The sequence below is a fragment of the Loxodonta africana genome, chromosome 3 (assembly GCF_030014295.1).
Source record: "Loxodonta africana isolate mLoxAfr1 chromosome 3, mLoxAfr1.hap2, whole genome shotgun sequence".
NCBI lineage: Eukaryota > Metazoa > Chordata > Mammalia > Proboscidea > Elephantidae > Loxodonta > Loxodonta africana.
In genome coordinates this window covers 76,593,831-76,618,221 of record NC_087344.1, presented here as the reverse complement: position 1 = coordinate 76,618,221, position 24,391 = coordinate 76,593,831, and the positions used below count along the sequence as shown (strand labels likewise).

At 38.7% G+C, this 24,391-nt stretch overlaps 1 protein-coding gene across 1 annotated transcript in view; it reads right to left on the bottom strand.

Annotated features, from left to right (window-relative positions):
* RLF (RLF zinc finger) overlaps positions 1–24,007 on the bottom strand; it is a 99,138-nt gene extending 75,131 nt beyond the window's left edge. The window contains exon 1 of the mRNA XM_003415526.3: positions 23,758–24,007. Coding sequence (XP_003415574.1) covers positions 23,758–23,997 — 240 coding nt within the window. The 5' untranslated portion in view covers positions 23,998–24,007. The remainder of the gene's footprint in view (positions 1–23,757) is intronic.
* Between the last annotated feature and the right edge of the window lie 384 nt (positions 24,008–24,391).

Here is a 24,391-nt window from a genome sequence, read left to right as displayed (position 1 = left end):
CGTCATGATATATGGGGAAAAGGCTGAAGCTGTCAAGGGTTTCATTTTACTTGGCTTCACAACCAGCACCCATGGAAGCAGCAGTCAAGAAATCAAAAGATGCACTGCACTGGGCAAATTTGCTGCAAAAGATCTGTTTCAAGTGTTAAAAAGCAAAGATGTCACTCTGAGGACTAAAGTGCACCTAACCCAAGCCATGGTGTTTTCAATCACCTTATATGCATGCAAAAGCTGGACAATGAATAACAAAGATGAAAAAATTAATGCCTTTAAATTATGGTTTGGGGGAAGAATAATGAATATGGACTACCAGAAGAACACACAAATCTGTCTTGGAAAATGTACAGCCAGAATGCCCCTTAGAAGCGAGGATGGTGATACTCTGTCTCACATACTTTGGACATGTTATCAGGAGGTATCATTCCCTGGAGAAGGACATCATGCTTGGTAAAATAGAGGGTCAGCGAAAAAGACAAGGAGATGGACTGACGCAAAGGCTGTAACGATGAGCTCAAACATGGTAACAACTGTGAGGGTGGCACAGGACCGGGGAATGCTTCATTTTGTTGTACATAGGGTCACTATGAGTCAGAATCGACTCAAAAGCACCTAACAACAGCATAGTTTTATCAATCTTTATAGGCCTAACTTTCCTACACCAACTTGCACCTCCACTAGACATTCTCAAGTCTAAATGTTTGCTAATAAATTCACCATTTTATTCATTTGACAAATATTTATCGATGACCTACTACATGTGCAGCGCTAGGTTCTGGGAATAGCGACAAGGGCTCTATCGTCATGGAGCTTTCAGAATGAATCAACACAAACGTGACATCTGAAACCACACATGCAGATTAACAGCTAGCTAAAGTATACAAAAAGATGGGCAGAGTGCATACAGATGGATTGGTCTTTCCACAGCCCACCTTCCCACATACAATAATCTAGTATCTTTTAATACAAACATTCCACTAAGACTTCCACACATAACACCATTTCAAAGATTCATGAATTATATATGTTTACAGTTTTACCCCATGAATATTTATGTTTACAGTTTGCCCTATATTGATTTGTACTTTATTTTCCTAAATATCTACTCAAATGTTAGTCCAATTAAATAATAAGGTCTCCCCCTTTAACCACATGTTAAACGACCACTATGAGCATGTTCTGGGCATTTGAAGAATCACTGGGGCAATCTTCTTCATTATCAACCCTTTTTTAAAATGCAAGATTAGGCTGAATGAGTTAGAACCATCCAAACAACATTTTAAGTCCTTCATGCAAACAGCACTCCCTAAAGAAAAACAGAGGTCTCTTATTTCTTTCTAGGAATTTAAATTTTAGAAGACACCATCAAAACTGAAAAAAGAAAAGGGGCAATGAATGCTAAAATTGACCCCTTCAGGTTCAGTGGCATTCTACAGAGACCAAATTAATTGCCTCTTCCCTTTGTTTCAAGGAGCCCTGGTGGTGCAGTGATTAAGCACTTGGCTGTTAACCTGAAGGTTGGCAGTTCTAACTCACCAGCCGCTGTAAGGGAGAAAGAGGTGGCAGTCTGCTTCCATAAAGATTACAGCCTTGGAAAATCTACGGAGCAGTTCTACTCCTCCTCCTCAATGGGGTCACAACGAGTCCGAATTGACTGGATGGCAACAGATTCCATTTTTTCAGCGAGCTCTCTCTCATTTACTCAACAAACATCTACTATGTGGTAGTACCGTGCTAGGTATTAGGAATGGAGACCCTACTTCTGACCTTAGATATAATGAGAGGTCAGATATCCATGTTTAAAAAAAATTAGCCCAATTAGGCTCAATCCTTGACTCTATTCCAAACACTCTTACTTGAGTCTCTCATTCACATCCTAGGCCAAACACTCTCCCAAATCCTCAACTTGCCTGTTAGACATTTGCATCAGGATGCCCTATTCAAACCCGGAACTCAACATGTCCTTATTTGCTCATCTTCGCCAGCAAATAGGCTCTTCCTCCTATATTCCATTTGCCTCATTTGAGGTACCAGAGCTAAAAAAAAAATTTTTTGACATTCCCACACCAAAATTTGTTGATTCTACCTTAGAAATACCTTTGGTCTCCTCCTGCCCTTTTGCTTTATTTCTGACCAGGCCTGGCCCTCAATATTCTTCATCTTGACTACTATTAATAGTTCACTTTTCTAGGCTAAATACCCTCCAGTTCTGTAAATATGTTATAATCACAATATACTTGTATATTTTTAAAAAATAATGCACAGGGAAAAAAGACTAAAGGAAATCAAGCAATATGCTAAAATAGTTAGCAATCCAGTAGTAGAATTATGAACAATTTTTTCTCCTCTTTTATACTTTTCTGGACTTCCCAAATTTTCTTTAGTAAGTATTTATTATGTTTACAATAAAGGAAAAAAAGGTCCCTCCTCACATCCAATTCTACTTATCCAACAGGTAAGTATAGGATTCAGAATTTGAACAAGGGCCATATAGCTCTAGAGCCCATGCTTTTAATCACTTTGCTATTTTTATTTTTTGAAAATGCACAATTCAACAACTATTTTAAGCATACTTTTCCACCTAAGTATTATCTTTACCATTTTGTAACAAGTAGTATCATGGTCATTATTTGGACTTCATTATAATATTTTACATCATCTAACCTCATTGTAAAGTGACTGATTCTGGGGCAAGTTTCCCAACAACGATGCTGGCACTCCTCACTTTAGAATGTTGGTGGTTCACACAAAACTGAAAAAAAAAAAATAGCTGATGTTTGTTTTTAAAGCTGTGCATCCTATGACAGCAGGAAATTATGTGACTTTTAATACAGGGGAGTTTGCATTACTTCAAACTTTGCACATAAAGTAAGAAACCTTATTTTTAATTTCTCAACACTTAAAATTTCCAGAATTATACATTTGAGTAAGATGTGATTTTGCACTACGACAGTCTCCCAGGGGAGAGCAGCACTTGAGCTGCATCTCTGAAGTACGGATCAAGTCTGAAAATGCAAAAGTAATGCGAACAAGAGGACTCCCAGTAGAAAGTAACTTGGACAAAGTCAGAAAGGAGGACTGGGGCAGATGGTAAAGAGACTTAGTCAGTAATGAGGACGCACTGGAGGTTTACCATGAAGAGACTAAGTTGCATGTGAGATGAAATGGAATGGGAGAGATTAGGATCAGTTTGGCTGCTTACACTGAGAAAGTAAATGGTTAGAATGAAGTAAAATCCCCAAGGTCTTTTACATACGCTGCTATTATGTTCCATCTCACCCTTTCAAAATTGGTTATAGTTGGCTCTTTAAGCAAAGAAATACAACTTACTTATCTGTCTGTCTGTTCAAATTTTATTGGATTAAGTCCGTCACCCCAGCCTAATAAGATTATTTTTAGATACTGATTCTGTAATGAGATTTAACTATGCTTTCTAGCTTTATTTCAGGTTCAATTTTTAAAACATCTTTTACTGTTTTGTCAAACATTTACTGTTAAAATGTTTTCTATAGATAAGCAAAAATAAAATTTTCAATAATCCATATTACCAATACCACCCAGTAATAGACCACTGTTATCAGGTGGTAAATTTCAGGGGAGTTTTATGCCTAGAGAGCAGCATTTTAATGGAATCACACTATACACTGTTTTGCAAAATTTTCTTCACCATCAGTATTTTTATGGCTGCACAGCCTTGTATGGAGACCACAACTACCCAATTCTCTACTCCTGGACATTATTGTTTTCAACTTTTCACTATTATTATACATAACTTTGAGATGTGCACCTCAATAGCTAATTCTGCTCATATATCCACGGCAGTTTCCTTAGGGTAATATCCTATAAATGAGTCAAAGGGTGCATAAAGGCTTTATATATTGTCAAATTCTGTTCTAGAAAATTTGTTCCAATTTACGTTCTTATTATCAGTATGAGGTAGTGACTAACTGAGGAACTATAAGAATTATGGGGTGTTATAATTTAAATGCATGTTTAGAGGGTCAGTTTGATAGGTAAAATATGATATTTTAATTAAGTTACAATTCTTTTATTAGTGTTGAGGCCAAATAAAAATTTCCATGTGTTTCTTTTATAATAACTTAAAATGTAATTAGTACAGCACAGCACAGCATCTTCATCTGTGTTATCTATAAAAATGATAAAGAAAGCTTGGATGTGAACAGAATCAAGAGTTAACTGTAAGCCTCTAGATCTTAGATTAGAAACTCTCAAGGAACAGAAGTGGGTGAGTATGCAACAGAATGACTGGGGAGAAAGAGGACGACATACTCAAACTACCCACCTCCATTTCTGATGCAGTGAGTCACTACACTAAAGGGATTGATCTACAGTACTTCTGAAAGTCTGGAGATTTTAAAATCTGACCTTTATCATACTAGGGAAAAGTATTCCAACTCTGAGATAGCTGTGTAATAGAGTGAAATAGAACGCCTTAAACCTCAGCTTCAACATTTACCAGCTAACCTCTCCAGTTAATTTTTTAGAATCAGTCAAATGAAACTGACTAAACACCCATTTATTTTGCACCAGACATCGCACCTTATAGCTTTTAAAACGTTTAGAAGAGAAGACAACTGGGAGTTTCTAAAAATCAAACACTTAGCGGCCATCTAGGATACTCCAATGGTGTCACCCCTTCAAGAGCAAGGAAGAATGAAGAAAACTAAAGATACAAGGGAAAGATTAGTGCAAAGGACTAATGGACTGCATCTACCACACCCTCCACCAGACTGAGTCCAGTACAACTAGATAGTGCCTGGCTACCACCGCTGACTGCTCTGACAGGGATCACAACAGGGGGTCCCAGACAGAGTTGGAGAAACCCTGAGAGTATGGCCCCCAGACACCCTTTCAGTTCAGTGATGAAGTCACTCCTGAGGTTCACCCTTCAGCCAAAGACTGGACAGGCCCATAAAACAAAATGAGATGAAAGGGGCACAGAAGCCCAGGGGCAAGGACTAGAAGGAAGGAGGGGATAGGAAAACTGATAATAGGGAACCCAAGGTTGAGAAGGGAGAGTGTCGACATGTCATGGGTTTGTTGTTAACCAATGTCATAAAACAGTATGTGTACTCTTTAAAAGAAACTAGTTTGTTCTGTAAACCTTCAGCTAAAGTACAATTAAAAAAAAAATCAAACACCTATGCTCATCAAAAGACTTGATCAAAAGAGTACATAGACAACCTACAGACTGGGAAAAAATTTTGGGCTATGACAAATCTGATCAGCATCTAATCTCTAAAATCTACAAGATACTGCAAAACCTCAACAACAAAAAGACAAATAACCCAATTTAAAAAAGCACAAAGGATATGAAGACATTCAGGCAGCTAACAGACACATGAGAAAATGCTCACGATCATTAACCATTAGAGAAATGCACATTAAAACTATGATGAGATACCACCTCGCCCCAACAAGGCTAGCATTAATCCAAAAAACAAAATAATAAATGTTGGAGAAGCTGTGGAGAGACTGGTACACTTACACACTGCTGGTGGGAATGTAAAATGGTACAACCACTTTAGAAATCAATTTGGTGTTTCCTTAAAAAGCTAGAAATAGAAGTGCCATACGATCCAGCAATCCCATTCCCTGGAATATATCCTAGAGGAATAAGAACCCTCACATGAATACATACATGCACACCCATGTTCACTGAAGCACTGTTCACAACAGCAAAAAGATGGAAACAACCTAGGTGCCCATCAATGGATGAATGGACAAACAAATTATGGTATATTCACACAATGGAATACTATGCAAGGATAAAGAACAACCATGAATCCATGAAACATCTCTTAACATGGATGAATCTGGAAGGCATCATGCTGAGTGAAATCAGTCAGTCACAAAAGGACAAATATTGTAGGAGACCAATATTATAAGAAGTCAAGAAAAGGTTTAAACACAGAAGAAAACATTCTTTGATGGTTACGAGGGTGGGGAGGGAAGGAGAGGGGTATTTACTAACTAGATAGTAAACATTTATTTCAGGTGAAGGGAAGGACAAAACACAACACAGGTGAGGTCAGCACAACTGGACTAAACCAAAAGCTAAGAAGTTTCTTTAATACAACCAAACACTTTGAGGGACAGAGTAGCAGGGGCAGGGGTCTGGGTACCATGGTTTCAGGGGACATCTAGGTCAACTGGCATAACAAAGTTTATTAAGAAAATGTTCTGCATCCCACTTTGGTGAGTGGCAACCAGGGTCTTAAAAGCTAGTGAGCAGGCATCTAAGATACATCAATTGGCCCTAACCCATCTGGAACAACGAAGAATGAAGAACACCAAAGACGCAAGGAAAATATTAGCCCAAGAGACACAAAGGGCCACATAAATCAGAGGCTCCATCAGCCTGAGACCAGAAGAACTAGATGGTGCCCAGCTACCACCAATGACTGCCCTACAGAAAACACAACAGAGTCCCTGATGGAGCAAGACAAAAGTGGGATGCGGAACTCAAATTCTAGTAGAAAGATCAGACCTTAATGGTCTGACTGAGACTGGAGGGACCCCAGAAGACACAGCCCCTGGACTCTCTGTTAGCCCAGAACTGAAACCACTCCCGAAGCCAACTCTTCAGACAAAGATTAGACTGGACTATAAGACATAAAATGACACTAAACAAGACATAAAATGATACTCGTAAAGACAGAGCTTCTTAGCTCAAGTAGATACATGAGACTAAACGGGCAGCTCCTGTCCAGAGGCGATATGAGAAGGCAAAAAGGGACAGGAGCTGGTTGAACAAACACCGGAAGTCCAGGGTGGAAAGGAGGAGTGTGCTGTCACATTACAGGGAGAGCAACTAGGGTCACATACCAATGTGTGTATAAATTTTGGTATGAGAAACTAACTTGAAAGCACAGTAAGAAATATATTTATATATATTTTCTGTTTAAAAAAGCAACTCCCAAAAGTGTGGTACTGGAGTCATGGTAGACAAACAGATCAATGGAACACAACAGAATCTACAACTAGACCTACAAACATATGGCTATCTGACTTTTGACGAGGGGCAAAGACCATTTAGTGGAGAAAGGATGGATGATCTCTTCAACAAAGGTGCCGGAACACTAAGATATTCAAAGGGCCCCCCCCAAAATTAGCTTCCATTCATTCCTTACACTATATACAAAAAATTAACTCAAAATGAATCACAGACCTAAATGTAAAGCCTAAAACCATAAAATGCCTAGACAAAAACATAGGAGAAAATCTTTGCAGCCTTGGGTTAAGCAGATTTCTTAAGATGTAACATGAAAAGTACGATCCATAAGAGAAATGTCTGCTCTTTTTTAAAGATACTATTAAGAGAATAAAAAGACAAACCACAGTCTAGGAGAAAATTTTTACAAAGCATATATCTGATAAAGGATTTGTATCCAGAAAAAGACACACACACACACACACACACACACACACACACACACACACACACACCCCTTTCCAAACTCAACAGTAGGAAACAATTTAATTTTTTAAAAACTGGCAAGATTTGAATGGACACTTTATCAAAGAAGTGCACATATGCACATGAAAAGATATTCAACAGGGTAAGTCATTAGGGAAATGCAAATGAGAACCACAATGAGATACACCTACCAGAACGACTAAAGTTAAAAACCACTGGCTATACCAAGTTTTGGTAGGGAGGTAGAAAACTAGAACTTTCACACATTCCTGGTAAGAATGTAAAATGAGAAAACTGTCATGGAAAAGTTTGGCAGTTTCTCAAAAAGTTTAATATGTATCTGTCATGTGACACAGTCATTCACTCCTAGGTATTTACTCAAGAGATATGAGAGCATCTGTCCACATACAGATTTATACACAAATGTTCATAGAAGCTTTATTTGTAATAGCCAACTGGAAGAAATCCAAATGTCTATCAAAAGGTGAACGAATAAACGAATCATGGTATACCCTCATACAATGAAACACTACTCAGCAATAAATTAACTATTGATAAACAAAACAAGATGGATGAATCTCAAAACAATTATACTTAATGAAAAAAGTCAAATAAGAGACTGTATGATTTCATTTACATAAAAATTCTAGAAAAAGCAAACTATAGAGACAGAAAGCATATCAGTAATTGGGAATGGGAGGGTATATGTGGGGCAGGGGGATGAGTGGGAGGGACTAGGAGTGATGGATATACTCATTACCTTGATTATGGTGATGGTTTCATAGATATACATATGTCAAAACTACTTTGTATACTCGAAATACTTGATTTTTTTTTAAAGTAACATCCACTTCAAATTTTTGAGCAAAAATGGTTTTCAATCTAGATTCTTATACCCAGCCAGACTAACACAATCAAGAGAAGAGAAACCTCCTCAGGAAGCTACTGGAGGATATCCCTCACCCCCAGAACAAGGGAGTAAAACAAGAAAAAGACATGAGGGCCAAAGGACAGAGGATCCAACAAGCCAGAGAGCAAAGACAACACTGAAATAACAGTTGATAAAACGAAAATTAATTTAAAAGGGTAACACACATGGTAAAAGTGTAGACTGTACAAAAACACAATGTAAAGTGAGTATCTCCATGAATTCTCTGCTGAAATGTAACAAATGATAACATTTTAAGAGACTGTCTTTCAAAACATTTTCTATAAACCACAGCTATTTTTTTTTTTTTTTTAAATAAAATCAGGTAACTTTTTTTTCCTAATTCTTTCTGTGAACAATAGATCTTGGATATCCTTTCATGTTGATACATACAGCATTACTTTTTTTGCCTGTTTAAATTTTATTTGAAAAAGTACTGAGCTTGTTGACGCTGAGTCGATTCTGACTCATAGCGTCCCTATAGCACAGAGTAGAACTGCCCCATAGTTTCCAAGGAGTGCCTGGTGGATTTAAACTGCCAACCTCTTGGTTAGCAGCCTTAGCTCTTACCCACTATACCACCAAGGTTTCCTGAAAAAAAAAAAAAAAAAGTACCAAAGTACCCCGAAAAATAAAATAAAATTCATATATAATCGTATCACTTTAGAATTTGCGATACAATAAAGTCAAAAACTACTCCTAGATTCATCTCAGACTACTCCTAGGTTCATCTCATTCCACCCCACCCCCTGAAAAAACTCCTATAAGCAATTCAGTGCATATCTTAACGCCTATATAAATAGATAAACAATTTCTAACTCTGTACTAATCTCCAGGGCTCAAATATTTTATAGCTCTGGGATGTACTTACTTTTTGGCATTTCCAAACCTAAAAATATCTTGTGAAAGCCCTCATCCAGTCCAAGATGGATTCCCTGCATTCTTGCTCTCCCTTAAATGAGTAGGGTCTTCCCTTCTTAATCACACACTTGCTTCAAATTTCTAGTTTAGCAACCAAAACCAGTGAAGTTCATTATACAAAAGTGGCATGGATAATCATCTTTTAATAATGTATCCTAATTGAAAGAAGCAACAATGTTGCTTGTTCAAAAACTATTTATATTAGACTTTGAAAGTGTTGTCAGTGCCATAGTTAGGCATTAAGAATTGGTTTATTTATGTTCCCCTTTCCTAAGGACAAACTAGCTGGAAGGTGGATACATACATATGACTATCAAACAGTGACGACTGCTCTATTACACCATAAGCAAATATAACATCAAAAATTGTTTAATGTCTATCTTCCCCACTAGACAAACTCACTGAGGGCAGGAATTACGTATTTTTTCATCACTGGAACCCAGCACACTGACTAGCACATAGCAGGTACTCTGTTAATTATTTACTTTTGATGCTTTGTACTTTCACTGGAGGATTTGCTAACTTATTTTCAAAGTTTGATTAAAACAGTTTTTCAGATACACGTTTGACTACAGTGAAATATGACTGTACACTATAACAAATTCAACTAAGTGGATTTGGCTCCAAATTCTCACTCCTTCTTTCAAGCCATGTTCTAGAGGATAACCGCGTAATGCTCACCAAACTGCACTTGTAGAAATTTAAAAAAGGAAATGCTTAGATCATATTTTTTTAGAAGGGTATGCACATCAGATTACAATGATACACTACATTTTAAATTTTATTTGGTGGTAAATAATTACGCCAAAGTTCAAAAAATTACTGACAGTACAGCCTGTTCTTACCAGCAGGTGACATCCTAGATGGAGGAGGAGTTTCCCATTTAAAAGTTTTAAGCTGGGAAGGGAATGGCTAGATGAACTCTAAAGTTCTTCCCCCAAACACAAAATTCTACTATTTAATGAAAATATGGCCACATTTTCCCATAGGACTCAAAATCAATGTATTTTAAATTCAAATCACTTTTGACATATGCATATTTCAATAAAATAAAATATATAATTTAAATGCTAAGGAACAAACCAAGTTAATAAAGCCAAGAGTCAAATGATTAAAAATATTTTCTACAGTGTTCTGCAATAGGTCAAATCTATTACTATAAGCCCCAAAGGGTATCCATATTGCTTCAATGTAATAGAAATCTACTGTAAATTATACTCGCAGTCTACAATGTCATCCCAGATTCTCTGAATCTAAAACTATGCTAGCAAATGCTTTGTCAACATCCATGAAACCTTTTTCTTTTGATGGGCTGTACATTAACAAGAAATAGTAGGAAAGCTACTCCACATGAAATATTTCTTTGAAAGAACATTCAGGATAGAAAGTAAAGAAACTGACATCCTGGGCACCTATATTCGACCAAAAGGTATGCTAACGGTGGCAGTCTACAGTCTCACTTGATCCTCATAACCACTTATGGAATACCAAACCAAAAAACCAAACCCACTGCCGTCGAGTCAATTCTGACTCATAGCGACCCTATTGGACAGAGTAGAACTACCCCATAGAGTTTCCAAGGAGCACCTGGCAGATAGCTTTCTATTATCCCCAATTTTACAGATAAGAATATAGATCCAAGGCAACGTTTAAGGTCAGAGAGTGTTGGAATGAGGATTTAAAGTGAAATTTCCTAACTTCTAATCTACTTCCTACTGTGTATCTTTTCCATTTCATAAGACAATAAATAAGACTGACCTAAATGTGATGTTTTATTCATACTACTGTTAAAAACGTATGGAATAATTTATCTTAGGTTTAACATTCTCATTTACCAAGTCTTTAAAAAACTGAAATCAAGATTTCACAAGATGGCAAACATAAAAACTAATGTAGAAACCCTGGTGCACGCCACAACATGGGTAAATCTTGAAAATATCATGCTGAGCAAAACAGTTGCAACAGGACAAATAATACATGATCTCACTTATATGAAATAAATAAAAATGTTAAAACCAAAAATTATTAGTGATTATCAGGGGTGGGAGGGAGGAGAGAAGGGGGAGTTTTATGTGTTTAGGTTAATGGCGGTGGAGTGATTTGGAAAAGGATAGTGAGAACAGTTTCACAACTTAAAGAATGTAATCAATGTTACTGAATTGCACATGTAAAAATTGTTGAGATGACCTATGTTTTGTTATGTATATTTCACTACAATAAATTTAGAAACAAAGAAAATTAAATACTCATAGGCATTTAAAAAAACTAATGCAAACAAATAATTTCAGCTCAACTAAGTAGTGGTCTCTGATGGGATGGGCATTTACCCCAGAGGGGTAAATGATAGCCCATTAAGGGGCAAGAATATAATATTAATACTTTTATTTAAATCCCAACCCATTTTTATTCTTGTTTGCTTTGAAATTTATACAATATATCAATATAAATAAAACTTATATTCATTTATTTTTATAATTTATAAGGATGCATAAAATAAATGTTTGGAGATGACTTAGGAAACAGTCTTCAGCAGATGTTTATCAATATAATTATACAAGTCTGGAACAGAATCACACCTTAAAGGTCATCTCAGTTAAGCAGGAATTTGAGGCCCCAAATGACAAACTGACTAGGCCCAAGGTCATACATCACAATATAAGAAAAAGTTCATCACTGGAAAGCACTAGGGTCCTTCCAATAATTCAGCTATGGCTTAATCTTCCCAGAGTCTAAAAGCATTGATACATAATAAAAGATCAATAAACATTTGTTGGAAATGAGTACATATACATAGCTATAATCAGTCACTAATCTGTATCACAAACTCCAGCAACTTCAGATTAGACTGCCACTCCAATCATAACTCCACCATATGTTCCACTTTCTGAAAATCTCAAAGCAACATGGTCTCTCAAGATTCATGGTCATACCAAATGATTAAACTTAATCAAATTCTAATCACTGTAAATTAAAAACATTTTTTATTATGGTGAAAATATACATAACAGAGTATACACCAATTCAACAATTTCTACATGTACAATTCATTAAAACTGATTACATTCTTAAAATTGTGGAACCAGTCTCCACAACACTTAACTGCTTTTCTTTTTTTTAATCATTGCCATTCTAACAGGGGTGAGATGGTATCTCATAGTTTTGATTTGTATCCCCCCACTGGCTAATTCCGACTTTGAGGAGTATTTTTTCAGGTACTTGTTGTCCATTTGAATATCCTCTTCGGTGAAATGTCTGTTCAAGACCTTTGCCCATTTTTATTAGCCTGTCTTTTTGTCAAATCAATAACATTTTAAATACAGGTATGTAAAAAAAAATTTTTTCCAACAAAACTCACAGAAAAAAAAAATTTAATGCCTAATACCCATGAAAAATACTCAAATGCTCCAAGGAGCACCTGGCAGGTTCAAACTGCGGACCATTTGGTTAGCAACCGTAGCACTTAACCACTACGCCACCAGGGTTTCCCTGTAAAGTTTACAGCCTTGGAAACCCTACGGGGTTTCTACTCTGTCCTATTGGGTTGCTATGAGTCACAAATGACTTGCCAGCAATGGGTTTGGTTTTGGTTTTAACGTTTAAGGACAAGGAGCCCTGGTGGCACAACGGTTAAGCACTTAGCTGCTAACCAAAAGATCAGTGGTTCAAACCCACCAGTGGCAACATGGGAGAAAAGACCTGGTGATCTACTCCCACAAAGATTACAGCCTAGGAAACCCTATGAAGCAGTTCTACTCTGTCCAATAGGGTCACTATGAGTTGGATCCGACTCGAAGGCACACAACATTTACATGGATGTTCACTGCAACATTATTTGTGATAACAAAAGAACCTGAAGGGCTAAATTAATTATACTACATGCTCAACATGTACTGGTGTAAAAAACTGTCCTCAAATATTAAGTTAAAAAGTAATTGTAAGAAGAGTAGGAATTTGAGTTTTTAAGGATTTAACAAGAGACTATTAACAGTGGTTTCCTCCGGGGAAAGCAAGGTGGGGCTTTTACTTTACCCTTAAACTCTTCTGTAACATTGCATTGTTTTGCCTTCGGCATTGCTGAGTTTAAGAAAAATTTTTTAAATTAATGGTTGTGCTACTTACAGAATTTAAATTCAATGCAGTTTTAGATGGAATATTATACAGCTATTTTTAAATGTAGTAAATCTGTATGTATTCAACAGGGAAAGATATGCACAATACATAAAATGAAATAAGCAAGTTTTCGTATGTAAGCTTGATACCATTCTTCTAAAAAAAGTAGTACATATATACACAGATATACTATAGAAAGATATATTCCGAAAATGTTAACAATGGTCTACTCAGAAAAGAGTTTAAAGGTGTGAGTGACAGAAACTTTCACTTTTTTTACTCTCTTTTCTTTTGTACTGCTCTAATTTTTTACAATGATAATATTCATGAATTTCTCAGGAAATTAAAATTTTTAATATTTGTATATACACATCTACTACATATACTTTTTTAAAAAAATCAAATACACCAAACTATTAACAAGAATACATGGTACTTTCACTTTCTGCTTCATGCATTTATAAAACCTTGTTTTTAAGTTTTAGAATGAGCATGTATTAATTTGGTGTCATAAAAAAGTTTTATTAATTGAAGATACATATTTTAAACAAACACACATATATACATAAAAAAAGCAAATTAAAACAAAGTCACAATTCAAAACACACCTATTTAATACAATATATCATAAAAATTCAATTCCTATGGTAGACAATGCATCTATCATATTCAGTAACAAATTCTTATAATAACCATCAATATTAAAAAGGCGTTACTGCACTGGCTAATGTGGCACAATCAGGTTATTTCATTGGGAGTAAAAATACTATGAAATCAATGTCAAATGCTGGCACCATAAGCTATTAGTCCCAAAGAAAAGAACAAAAAAAGACACTCGACCATTAAATGGGAAAAAGACAGTCTTTTTAACAAATGGTGCTGACCAACTGGATGTCCATGTATAAAAAAATTAAACAGGACCCATACCTCACACCATACACAAAAACTAATTCAAAATGATCAAAGACCTATATATAAAACTGAGATCTATAAAGATAATAGAAGAAAAAATAGGGTCAATGCTAGATGCCCTAACACATGGCATTAACAGGATACAAACTATAACTAACAATACACAAACATCACAAGATAAGCTAGCTAACTGGCATCTCCTAAAAATTAAACACTTGTATTCATCAAAAGACTTCACCGGAAGAGTAAGAAGAGAACCTACAGACTTGGAAAAAAATGTTGGCTATCCAACAAAGGTCTACAACAAAAAGACAATTCAGTTAAAAAATGGGCAAAAGATATGAACAGACACTTCACCAGAGAAGACATTCAAGCAGCTAACGGACACATGAGGAAACGCTCGAGGTCACTCATCATTAAAAAAACAAACCAAACTTGTTACTACCAAGTCAATTTCATCTCTTAGAAACCATATAGGACAGAGCAGAACTGCCCCATAGAGTTTGCAAGTAGCTCCTGGTGGATTCAAACTGCCCACCTTCTGGTTAGCAAACATAGCTCTTAATCACTACACCACCAGGGCTTCCCACTAGCCATTAAAACTACAACGCAAATCAAAATTGCAATGAGATACCACCTCAACCCCAACATTACTGGCACGAATCAAAAAAACAAAATAACAAATCCTGGAGAAGCTGCTGGGAGATTGGAACTCTTAGGCACTGCTAGTGCAAATGCAAAATGGTACAACCATTTTGGAAAATGATACGGTGCTTCCTTAAAAAGCCAGAAATACCATATGATCCAGCAATCCCACTGCTACGAATATATCCTAGGAAAATAAGAGCCGTCACATGAATAGGCATATGCACACCCATGTTCACTGCAGCATTGTTCACAATAGCAAAAAAGATGGAAACAACCTAGGTGCCCATCAACAGATGAATGGATAAACAAACTATGGTACATACACACAATGGAATACTGTGCAATGATAAAGAACAGTGATGAATCTGCGAAGCATCTCACAACAGGGATGAATCTGGAGGGCATTATGCTGAGTGAAATAAGTCAATCACAAAAGCACAAATACTGTACGAGACCACTATTATAAAAACTCATGAGAAGGTTTCACAGAATGTTTATGGGGGAGGGGAGGGGTGGGAAAGGAAAAGTACTCACTAGGCAATAGGTAAGTGGTAACTCTGGCGAAGGTAAGACAGTACACAATACTGAGGAAGTCAGCAAAACTTGACCAAGGCAAAGTCAGAGACTTCACAGACACATCCGAACTCCCTGAGGGACTGAATTACTAGGCTGAAGGCTGGGGACATGGTCTTAGGGGACAACTAGCTCAACCGGCATAACATAGTTTATAAAGAAAATGTTCTACATTCTACTTTGGTGAGGAGCGTCTGGGGTCTTAAAGCTTGTGAGAGGCCACCTAAGATACTCCACTGGTCCCACCTCATGTGAAGCAAAGGAGGATGAAGAAAACCAAAAACACAACGGAAAGATTAGTCCAAAGGACTAATGGACCACAACTACCACAGCCTCCACCAAACCGAGTCCAGCACAACTAAATGGTGCCCAGCTACCACCACCAACTGCTCTGATAGGGATCACAATAGAGGGTCCTGGACAGAGCTGGAGAAAAATGTAGAACAAAATTCTAACTCACAAAAAAAAAGACCAGACTTACTGGTCTGACAGAGACTGAAGAAACCCCGAAAGTACACCCCGGACAACTCTTTAACTCAATACTGAAGTCACTCCTCAGCTTCAACCTTCAGCCAAAGATTAGACAAGGCCATAAAACAAACAATAATACACATAGGTCAACCAGGTATACAAGACTATACGGGCACACCAGGGGCAAGTGAGAAGGAGGGGACAGGAAAGCTGAACGAATGGAAATGGGAAACCCAACGTTGAGAGAAGGAGGGAGTGCTGACACGTTCGGGGTTGGTAACCAATGTCACAAAACCATATGTGTATTAATTGTTTAACAAGAAATTAATTTGCTCCATAAACCTTCATCTAAAGCACAATAAAATGAATAAATACAAAGGCACTCGAAAGAACAAGACATGGGGGGGGGGGCGTTAAATTAAGAATGGACAAATACAATAGTAGTTCCCAAGCTAGATATGCTGCAGAAATACAAGTGAGCAGCATAGATGAATAAACCTGGGACTCAATATATGCCTGAAATATAATTCATTTTCAATGTTTGAAAAAATCTAATACTGATTTTTTTTAATGTAGGACAACAAGCATAATTTAAAACCTGCAAAATTTTTTTAAAGAAATGTTTCATAAAGTTAGTCATGTTTTAGACTGAAACTAAGGAATCAAAACTCAGTCGTGTGCAGAAACGTGAAACAATCAACTCTTCACCATCTTGTTTTGCTTACAGTGAAAGAAAGGCATGTGACTTTAGGCTGATATAGGGCTTAGAACATGGCAAACACATTAAATGTTTTGAACCTGGTTAAGTTTGGCAAATGTTACACACAATGTACCTTGACATTTATGCCAACATTACCCCAACTTACATGAAAATAGAACCCTTACTAATACATATACCTCATATCTCTCTGAAGTGTTGAAAAGCAAAAGATTTCACTTTGAGGACTAAGGTGCCCCTAACCCAAGCCATGATATTTTCAATTGCCTCATATGCACCAGAAAGCTAGACAATGAATAAGGAAGACCGAAGAATGAATGCATTTGAATTATGGTATTGGCGAAGAATATTGAATATACCATGGACTGCCAGAAGAATGAACAAATCTGTCTTGGAGGAAGTACAGCCAGAATGCTTCTTAGAAGTAAGGATGTCTAGACTTCGTCTTGTGTACCTTGGACATGTTATCAGGAGGACCCAGTCCCTGGAGAAGGACATCATGCTTGCTAAAGTAGAGGGTCAGTAAAAAAGAAGAAGACCCTCAACAAGATGGATTGACACAGTGGCTGCAATGATGGGCTCAAGCACAACAATGTTTTTGAGGATGACGCAGGACCGGACAGTGTTTCGTTCTGTTGTACATAGGGTCGCTATGAGTTGGAACAGACTCGACGACACCTAACAACAACAACATGGTCATAAGCACTGCACCACTAACTGTTGCTATAATAACTACCTATCACTTAGCTTCTATTTAGAGAGCTCAAGAGAATAAAAGCACAAGAATAAAAGCTAATCTGTCAAAAGTTCTTTAAATGAAAGAGGTGAAGCTCAAGAGTCTTCATGGCCACCAGCCTCAAGGAGTCAGGGAGACTGATCCTCCCCTTCTGCACATCTCCAAACTGTTTTGCTACTGGGCTGCTAACTCTTCGCCAATACTATGTTGTTATGGTGGTGATGTGCTGTGGAGTCAATTCAGACTCATAGCAACCCTACAGGACAGAGCATAACATAGGGTTTCCAAGGCTATAATCTTTACAAAAGCAGACTGCCACATCTTTCTCCCGCGCAGAGGCTGGTGGGTTCAAACCGCTGACGTTTTGGTTAGCAGCCTAGCACGAAACAACTGCACCAACAGGGCTCTTTGCCAGTACTACATATAACCCCTCCCATTCTCTCCCACCTTCAACACTACTCTTTATTTCACACATTTAAATGTGCGTGTTATTACGTGAATGTAAGTTAAGTTGATACAGATAGTAATATCACCAAGAAATGACCAAAATCTCCTATCCTGTTTCCTTACAATAATTTCTTACAGTAAAATTAGTTTTCACATACTACATTTTACATTAGGTATTCTTTTTGAAGTACTTATCTCTTGAGTATATCGATAAGTCCCTACAATTTAATTCATTCAAGAAATTAGTTTCTGTCTGTCAGGCACTTAATATTTTCTGGGTACAAAGTACTAAAAAAAATAAATAAAGATCCCCGCTCTTGCAAGAGCCAAACATGCAAACAAACAATTACTGTGTTGTTGCTGTGTGTCTCACTGAGTCAATTCAGACTCATAGTGACCCCACAGGACACAGCAGGGTTTCCTAGGCTGTAGAAGTTGGACACTTAGGTGAAGGTGGACAAGAAAAATGAGGCTGGAAAGGTAGGAGCTGGGGGGTTAGGTCCAGATTCTAAAAGGCTCTGTATGCCAGGCTAGTATGAACTTTATCTTGCCTTTGGGGCAGGAAACCATTGAAGGATTTTAGGAATGAAGTCACAAGATATCTGTTTACATTTTGGAAAAAACGTAAAGATGGGTTGTAGGTGAGGCCAGTCAGAAGGCAAGAGGGATTAATAAAAAGGTTGCTGCAAATGGAGGGGCATTATGAAGGCCTGAACTAAGACAGTGACGGTAAGAAAAATGAGTTAAAACTAGAAATATGAACAAAGTATCAAAAGAACACAAACTAATAAGTGGAAACCTATCCGGTGAAATCAGGGAAAGTTTCACAGAGAAAGTGACATTTACACTGGGCCCTAAAGAAGGAAATTTTGTAATGAGAGAAAGGGGCAAAATAGCACAAGAAAAAGGAGAGCCACAAGAATGCTCACTGATCTCAGACTGTCTGTTAAAGTAGTAGTTCTTTCCTTTTACCAGTTGTCATTGTAGTTGCCCAGGTTTTTACCGGTTGCCCAGGCAGTGCAAACAGTTAACATGTTTGGCTGCTAACCAAAAGGTTGAGTCCACTCAGCAGTGTCTCAGAAGAAAGGTCTGGCAATCTACTTCTGAAAAATCAGCCACTGAAAACCCTACGGGGCACAGTTCTACTCAGATACATATGGGGTCAGTATGAGTCAGAGTGAACTTGATGGCAACTAGTTTTATATTCTTTTGGAGATTAGTCAGTCAGTCAAGTAAATATTTACTGAAAGCCTAATACATGTCTTGGGCCACTAGGAATCAAATGAAAATTAAGATGTGTCTTTCCTAAATGGAGACTTGGTGGCACAGTGGTTAAGAGCTTGGTTGTTAACCAAAAGGTCTGCAGTTCAAATCCACCAGCCACTCCTTGGAAACCCTATAAAGCAGTTCCTACTCTATCCTACGGGGTCACTATGAATCAGAATTGACTTGATGGCAATGGGTTTGTCCCCCCCAACCACCCAAAATAATGCACTTGAAAACTTACATGCAAAAATTTAACCACAACAGAGGAGTGTCCAGCATTTAACTTGGGCTCACAGACTTCAAGTAAAGAACCCCTGAATAGTAAAGGATAAAGTAGGAGTGATGGGACTGGCTAGGTGAGAACTGAAAAGCAAGCAGAACTGCCCCAGAGCAGACTGCCACACCTGAAGGTTGTAAAGACTTTATTCCAATGCTAAAAAGTCTAAATAACCCAAACAGACAATTCAGCAAGCAGGGTGTTTTTAAAAAACACAGAGATCTTCTTACTTAGTCCTCACAACAATGTATTTACATAGAGAACAGTAAGTACTATTACTATCCATTTGCAAATAAGAAAATTAAGGTTTAAATACAAGAACCTGCCCAAGGTCACACCCAAAAAAACCCAGTGCCCTCGAGTCGATTGCAACTCATAGCGACCCTATAGGACAGAGTAGAACTGCCCCATAGAGTTCCAAGGTCACACAGCTAGTTTAAATGGTGGAGCCAGAACTGTCTATCTGAATCAGAGCCCTTGTCAATCACTTATCTAGGAAAAACTGATATACCTGCAGTATTTACTTACTTTAACCCTTACAATTCTATAAAGTCACTGTTACTCTAAACCCAAAACCAAACCCGTTGCCATCGAGTCGATTCCGACTCATAGTGACCCTAAAGGTCGGGGTAGAACTGCCCCATAGTTTCCAAGGAGCGCCTGGTGGATTTGAACCGCCAACCTTTCGGTTAGCAGCTGTAGCACTTAACCACTACACCACCAGGGTTTCCACTGTTAGTCTAGAACCTAAAAATATCCCATTTAAATATGGTTTACTCATAAAATTATTTTGTTTGATATTTCCAAAGCATAATTATTCACCCAATAATTTCAAGTTTGTTAATGTAGTTTATTTTAAAAAGCCTTCAAATTGTGTCTTAGAAGTAGAGCTAACAGTTGTAAAACTAGGAATCTTGGTTTCCAAGATACAGCAAAAACTTGAGAAGACATCATCAATTTTTCAGCAAAACAAAGAAAGGTGGTTTTCTGAAGTTAATCTTGTCCACACTGTCTGGCCAACGATGTTTTCAGAAAAGGAACTGAGGGGAAGGAAAAAAGAATCCACATCCTATAGTCACTGAATACAAATTTTCACTGAATACAACTTGATCTAAGTATAATTTTCTTAGTAACTATTATTTTTAGAGTTTCATTTTTATCATCTTCACAAGCTTTTGAAAATATATCCAGAAGGAAACAAGCTTCTCTATCCTTTGATATGTTAGCTTATTTCTTGATTTGGTGCAATTCCAAAGATGAGCCATTTCTTATAAGTGCTACAAGAGATGGACGGAATATGGTTCCAGCCCGTTGCAGAAGAGATCTACTTGGTACATTCTAAGTCTCCAGAACATTTCTAAACCAACACCTGACGAAAATAAGTTTGTGGTAATTCAGCATCCCAGAGAGCACAGATCAGTCCTTTATGATAATATAATACTTATGACCTGTCTTTACAAGTCTATTCCTAGAGAGCAGGAAATGAGCCCCAGCGGCGCAATGGTTAAGCGCTTGGATGCTAATAAAAAGGTTGGCAGTTGGAACCCACCAGCCATTCTGTGGGAGAAAAGCCTGATGATCTGACCCGTAAAGACTACAGCCTAGGAAACCTTATGGGTCGGTTCTACTCTGCCCTATAGTGTTGCTATGAGTCAGAATGGACTCAATGGCACATAAAAACAAGAGGACAGGAATTCTCTTAATATCTCCACACTCAGTACAAAGTCAGGCACACACTGTTTCTCAAGTGAATGAATAAATCTTATTCTGCCTTTCAAATGTGAAACAAAGAGCTATTCAGCCAAATTAATTGATGGTGAAATTTTCCCTGTTTCTTCGGAAATTTAATTTTCTTTTTATCTTGTAACTATGGACACACTGGAAAAAAATGTGCCAAAAACATTGTGACAAACATTGTGAAGAGTTGTACATAAACTTTCTAGTCTACTGTTTTTATAAAGCACAATAAGTAGATAAAGGTCAGAAAACATGGAATAGTTTCACAGTCGTCGATTACAGGTCTAGCCCCACCCCCTGGATTTTATAGCCAAGGAAGTGATTTATTTGCCCAAGGTTATTAGCCAATAGTGCTAAGAGTCACAATTTGGATGCTACTAACCCCAATCCGATGTGCTTTCTATTACAACATACTGTCACAGAAACACCTTTTCTTATTCCATTTACTACTTCCATAAAGGTTTTCCAGGAAAATGTCAGGTAAAAAAAAAAAAAAAAACTTCATTAAAAAAAATTTCAAAAGTACTTTCTTCTTAACCCTCATATTTTTAGGTGCCATCAAGACTCAAGACATTAAAACATTCAATGAAAATAAAATCAGAGCTGCAAGTGCAAGGCATAAGCAGAACACACACATATGGCATCCTCTGACAAGCTTCAATCTGACTGGCTACATTAATTCTAGTTATCTTTCCAGGGAAACCACTCAAGCTTTGAAGCTTTACCCAAAACCTACAGTTCTTTCCCTTCACCCATCACTACTCCTTGTTCCATTAGCTCCCCCTTCTCCCATAGCATTCTGCAGTCCCTTCTCATCTCTACCTCTGGCACTAGAGTTTCCTCCCCCCACACTTCCCAGACATCCACATCACCCATTTTCATCCTTTCAGTCATAGCGCCTTTCCTGACCACACATTCCAGAGTGACCTCTCTATTACTTGTTTCTAAGTATATATTACAATCTATAATTAACCTTTTTATTTCCATTTTACTGGTTAATTGTCTTTTCCACTAGTATGTCTCATGAGGGATCTCTCCTTCACCACTGTATATACAGTACCTCCTTTTTCATCATTACCAAAACTGCATTGGAAATACTATCATTTCCACCATCTTCCCCCGACTATAAACTTATCAAGGGTAAGTGCCGTATTTCACTCATGTTTCCCCAGCACTTGGTAAAGTACCTGGCATCATTCTATGGAGTCAGTAAAAGTTTGTACTAAGAATAATTACTAGCAAAGAAGCAGAGAACAATTAACATTTAATAGTACAAAGACATGGTGCAGGTTGTAGACATAAAAAGCAGAGTGATAAAGTAAAGATCAGAAAGGACAAAACTACATTCAAACAGAAGTGCTTCTGGCTCAGCAGAAAGGAAAAACCAATCATGCTAATGGGAAAGCCAAAGTCAACTTTTGATTCTGCTCCAGACTACCAAAACAAATTGCCCCCACCTCCCCAAATTAAAACTTTGGAACACTGTAACTGATTGAACGCACTCAACTACTCGTTGTTGTTAGGGGCCGTCTGTCGGTTCCGACTCATTGCGACCCATGTACAGCACAACGAAACTCTGCCCAGTCCTGTGCCATTCTCACAGTCGTTGCTATATACAAGCTGACATACGAGTGGTGGTAACTACTCATTAAGAGCCCAAATGCCAACACACAGGATTATTTTGCATTCTCCGAAGATGTAACAAGCGAGGAGCAAAGGGATGCTGACAGAAGCAAACGGCAGAAGCAGAAATAACGGCCAATTCTTTTATCTGTAAACAGCTTGAAAACATGAAGAAAAATCTCAGAGTGATCATGGAGACCTGAACTAAACATAACCATAAATATGTAATCATAAGTTAGGACGGACGATTATACAGAGCTGACCATACAACTGCCAAAGAGCCACACTCCACCGATCTTTCCCGATCCTCTTCTACTCAAGGTCCACCAACCTTATTCCTGATATCACAATCTTCAAAGGAATGCCGAAGAAGCGAAAAAACAGCTTAAACATCAAAAAGCAAAACAAAAACAAAAAAGCAAAAACCCACTGGTTCCGCAATCCGTAACCAAAGCCTTAGATGCCTTTCAAAGCCATCTGTCATACCTTTCAGGGGCCCAGAGAAGCTGACTCCAAAAATAAGTCTCTGGCCCCAACACACCTGCCCAGATTATTCAGAAAAACCCCAGTTTTCTAGTTCGGAGATCTGCACTCTACTTAAAAAAGGATCTACTGGCAGGAACAAGCAACCAATCCCTCAGGGGGCAGTGGCGCTCCAACCACCCGGTTGGGACTCAGGCAACGGTTGCAGGGCACGGCCCTTTCAGGGAACCGCCGACAGTCCAGGCTCTCAGCCTAGCCCAGCGCAACCCTTCCCGGCAGTGGCCAAAGTCGGGCAGGGGCGAACGGGGGCCAGTGGTCTGGCTTCCGAGCTGGGCCTTCCCGGCTCGGGGGCGCGGCGAGACACCGAACTGGCGCCTTTCAGTCCAGCCCCGGCTGCTGCAACGGATCTGGGGCCTCTTCCCCTGGGCTCCCCTCCCCGCCGCCCTCAGCCAACCAGTCAACACCTTACCTGGCAGAAGCTACGGCAGTAGTTCAAAGATGAGACCTCCGAAACCTCCTGCTCCCTCAGCTCCGTCTCCAGCTGCCATAGACACGGACGCAGTCCCGGGGCTCCCGGCGCCGGAGATGCGGGGCGATGACCCCGAGCCATGAGCTCAGTCTCGGCTCCGTCTCCAGCTCCGGCTGCTGCCGAAGCCTCAGCCCCGGCCCCGGCCCCGGCGGCGGCGGCGTCTCCCTTTCCGTCCGCCATCTTCCCACGGCCCAGCAGCGCGTAGGCAACCGAGCCACGTGACTCAGCCCTGGCCCCGCCCCCGGTCGCCCGCGCTCGGTGACGCACTCCCTGGCGACGCTGGCGCCTGCTGAATTCCGTCACTGGGACCCAGAGTGCTCCTCCCCTCGGCGGGCTCCAGGACCGCTCAAGCGACGCCCTGGCAACGGCCTGGCAACAACTGGCTCCTGACAACCTCGGTCCTTCCAGCATCTTTGGAGTCGTGTAGTCACCGAACTGAAAGTGCCTGTAGACAAGTGAGCGGGGGAATGATGTTTGAGCTACGATCTGAAGCACGGGAGAAAGGTAGCCCTGAGAGTAGCCTAGAGGAAAGTACCCCCAGGTAGAAGAAAGTAAGCGAAGGTTGTGAGATTGG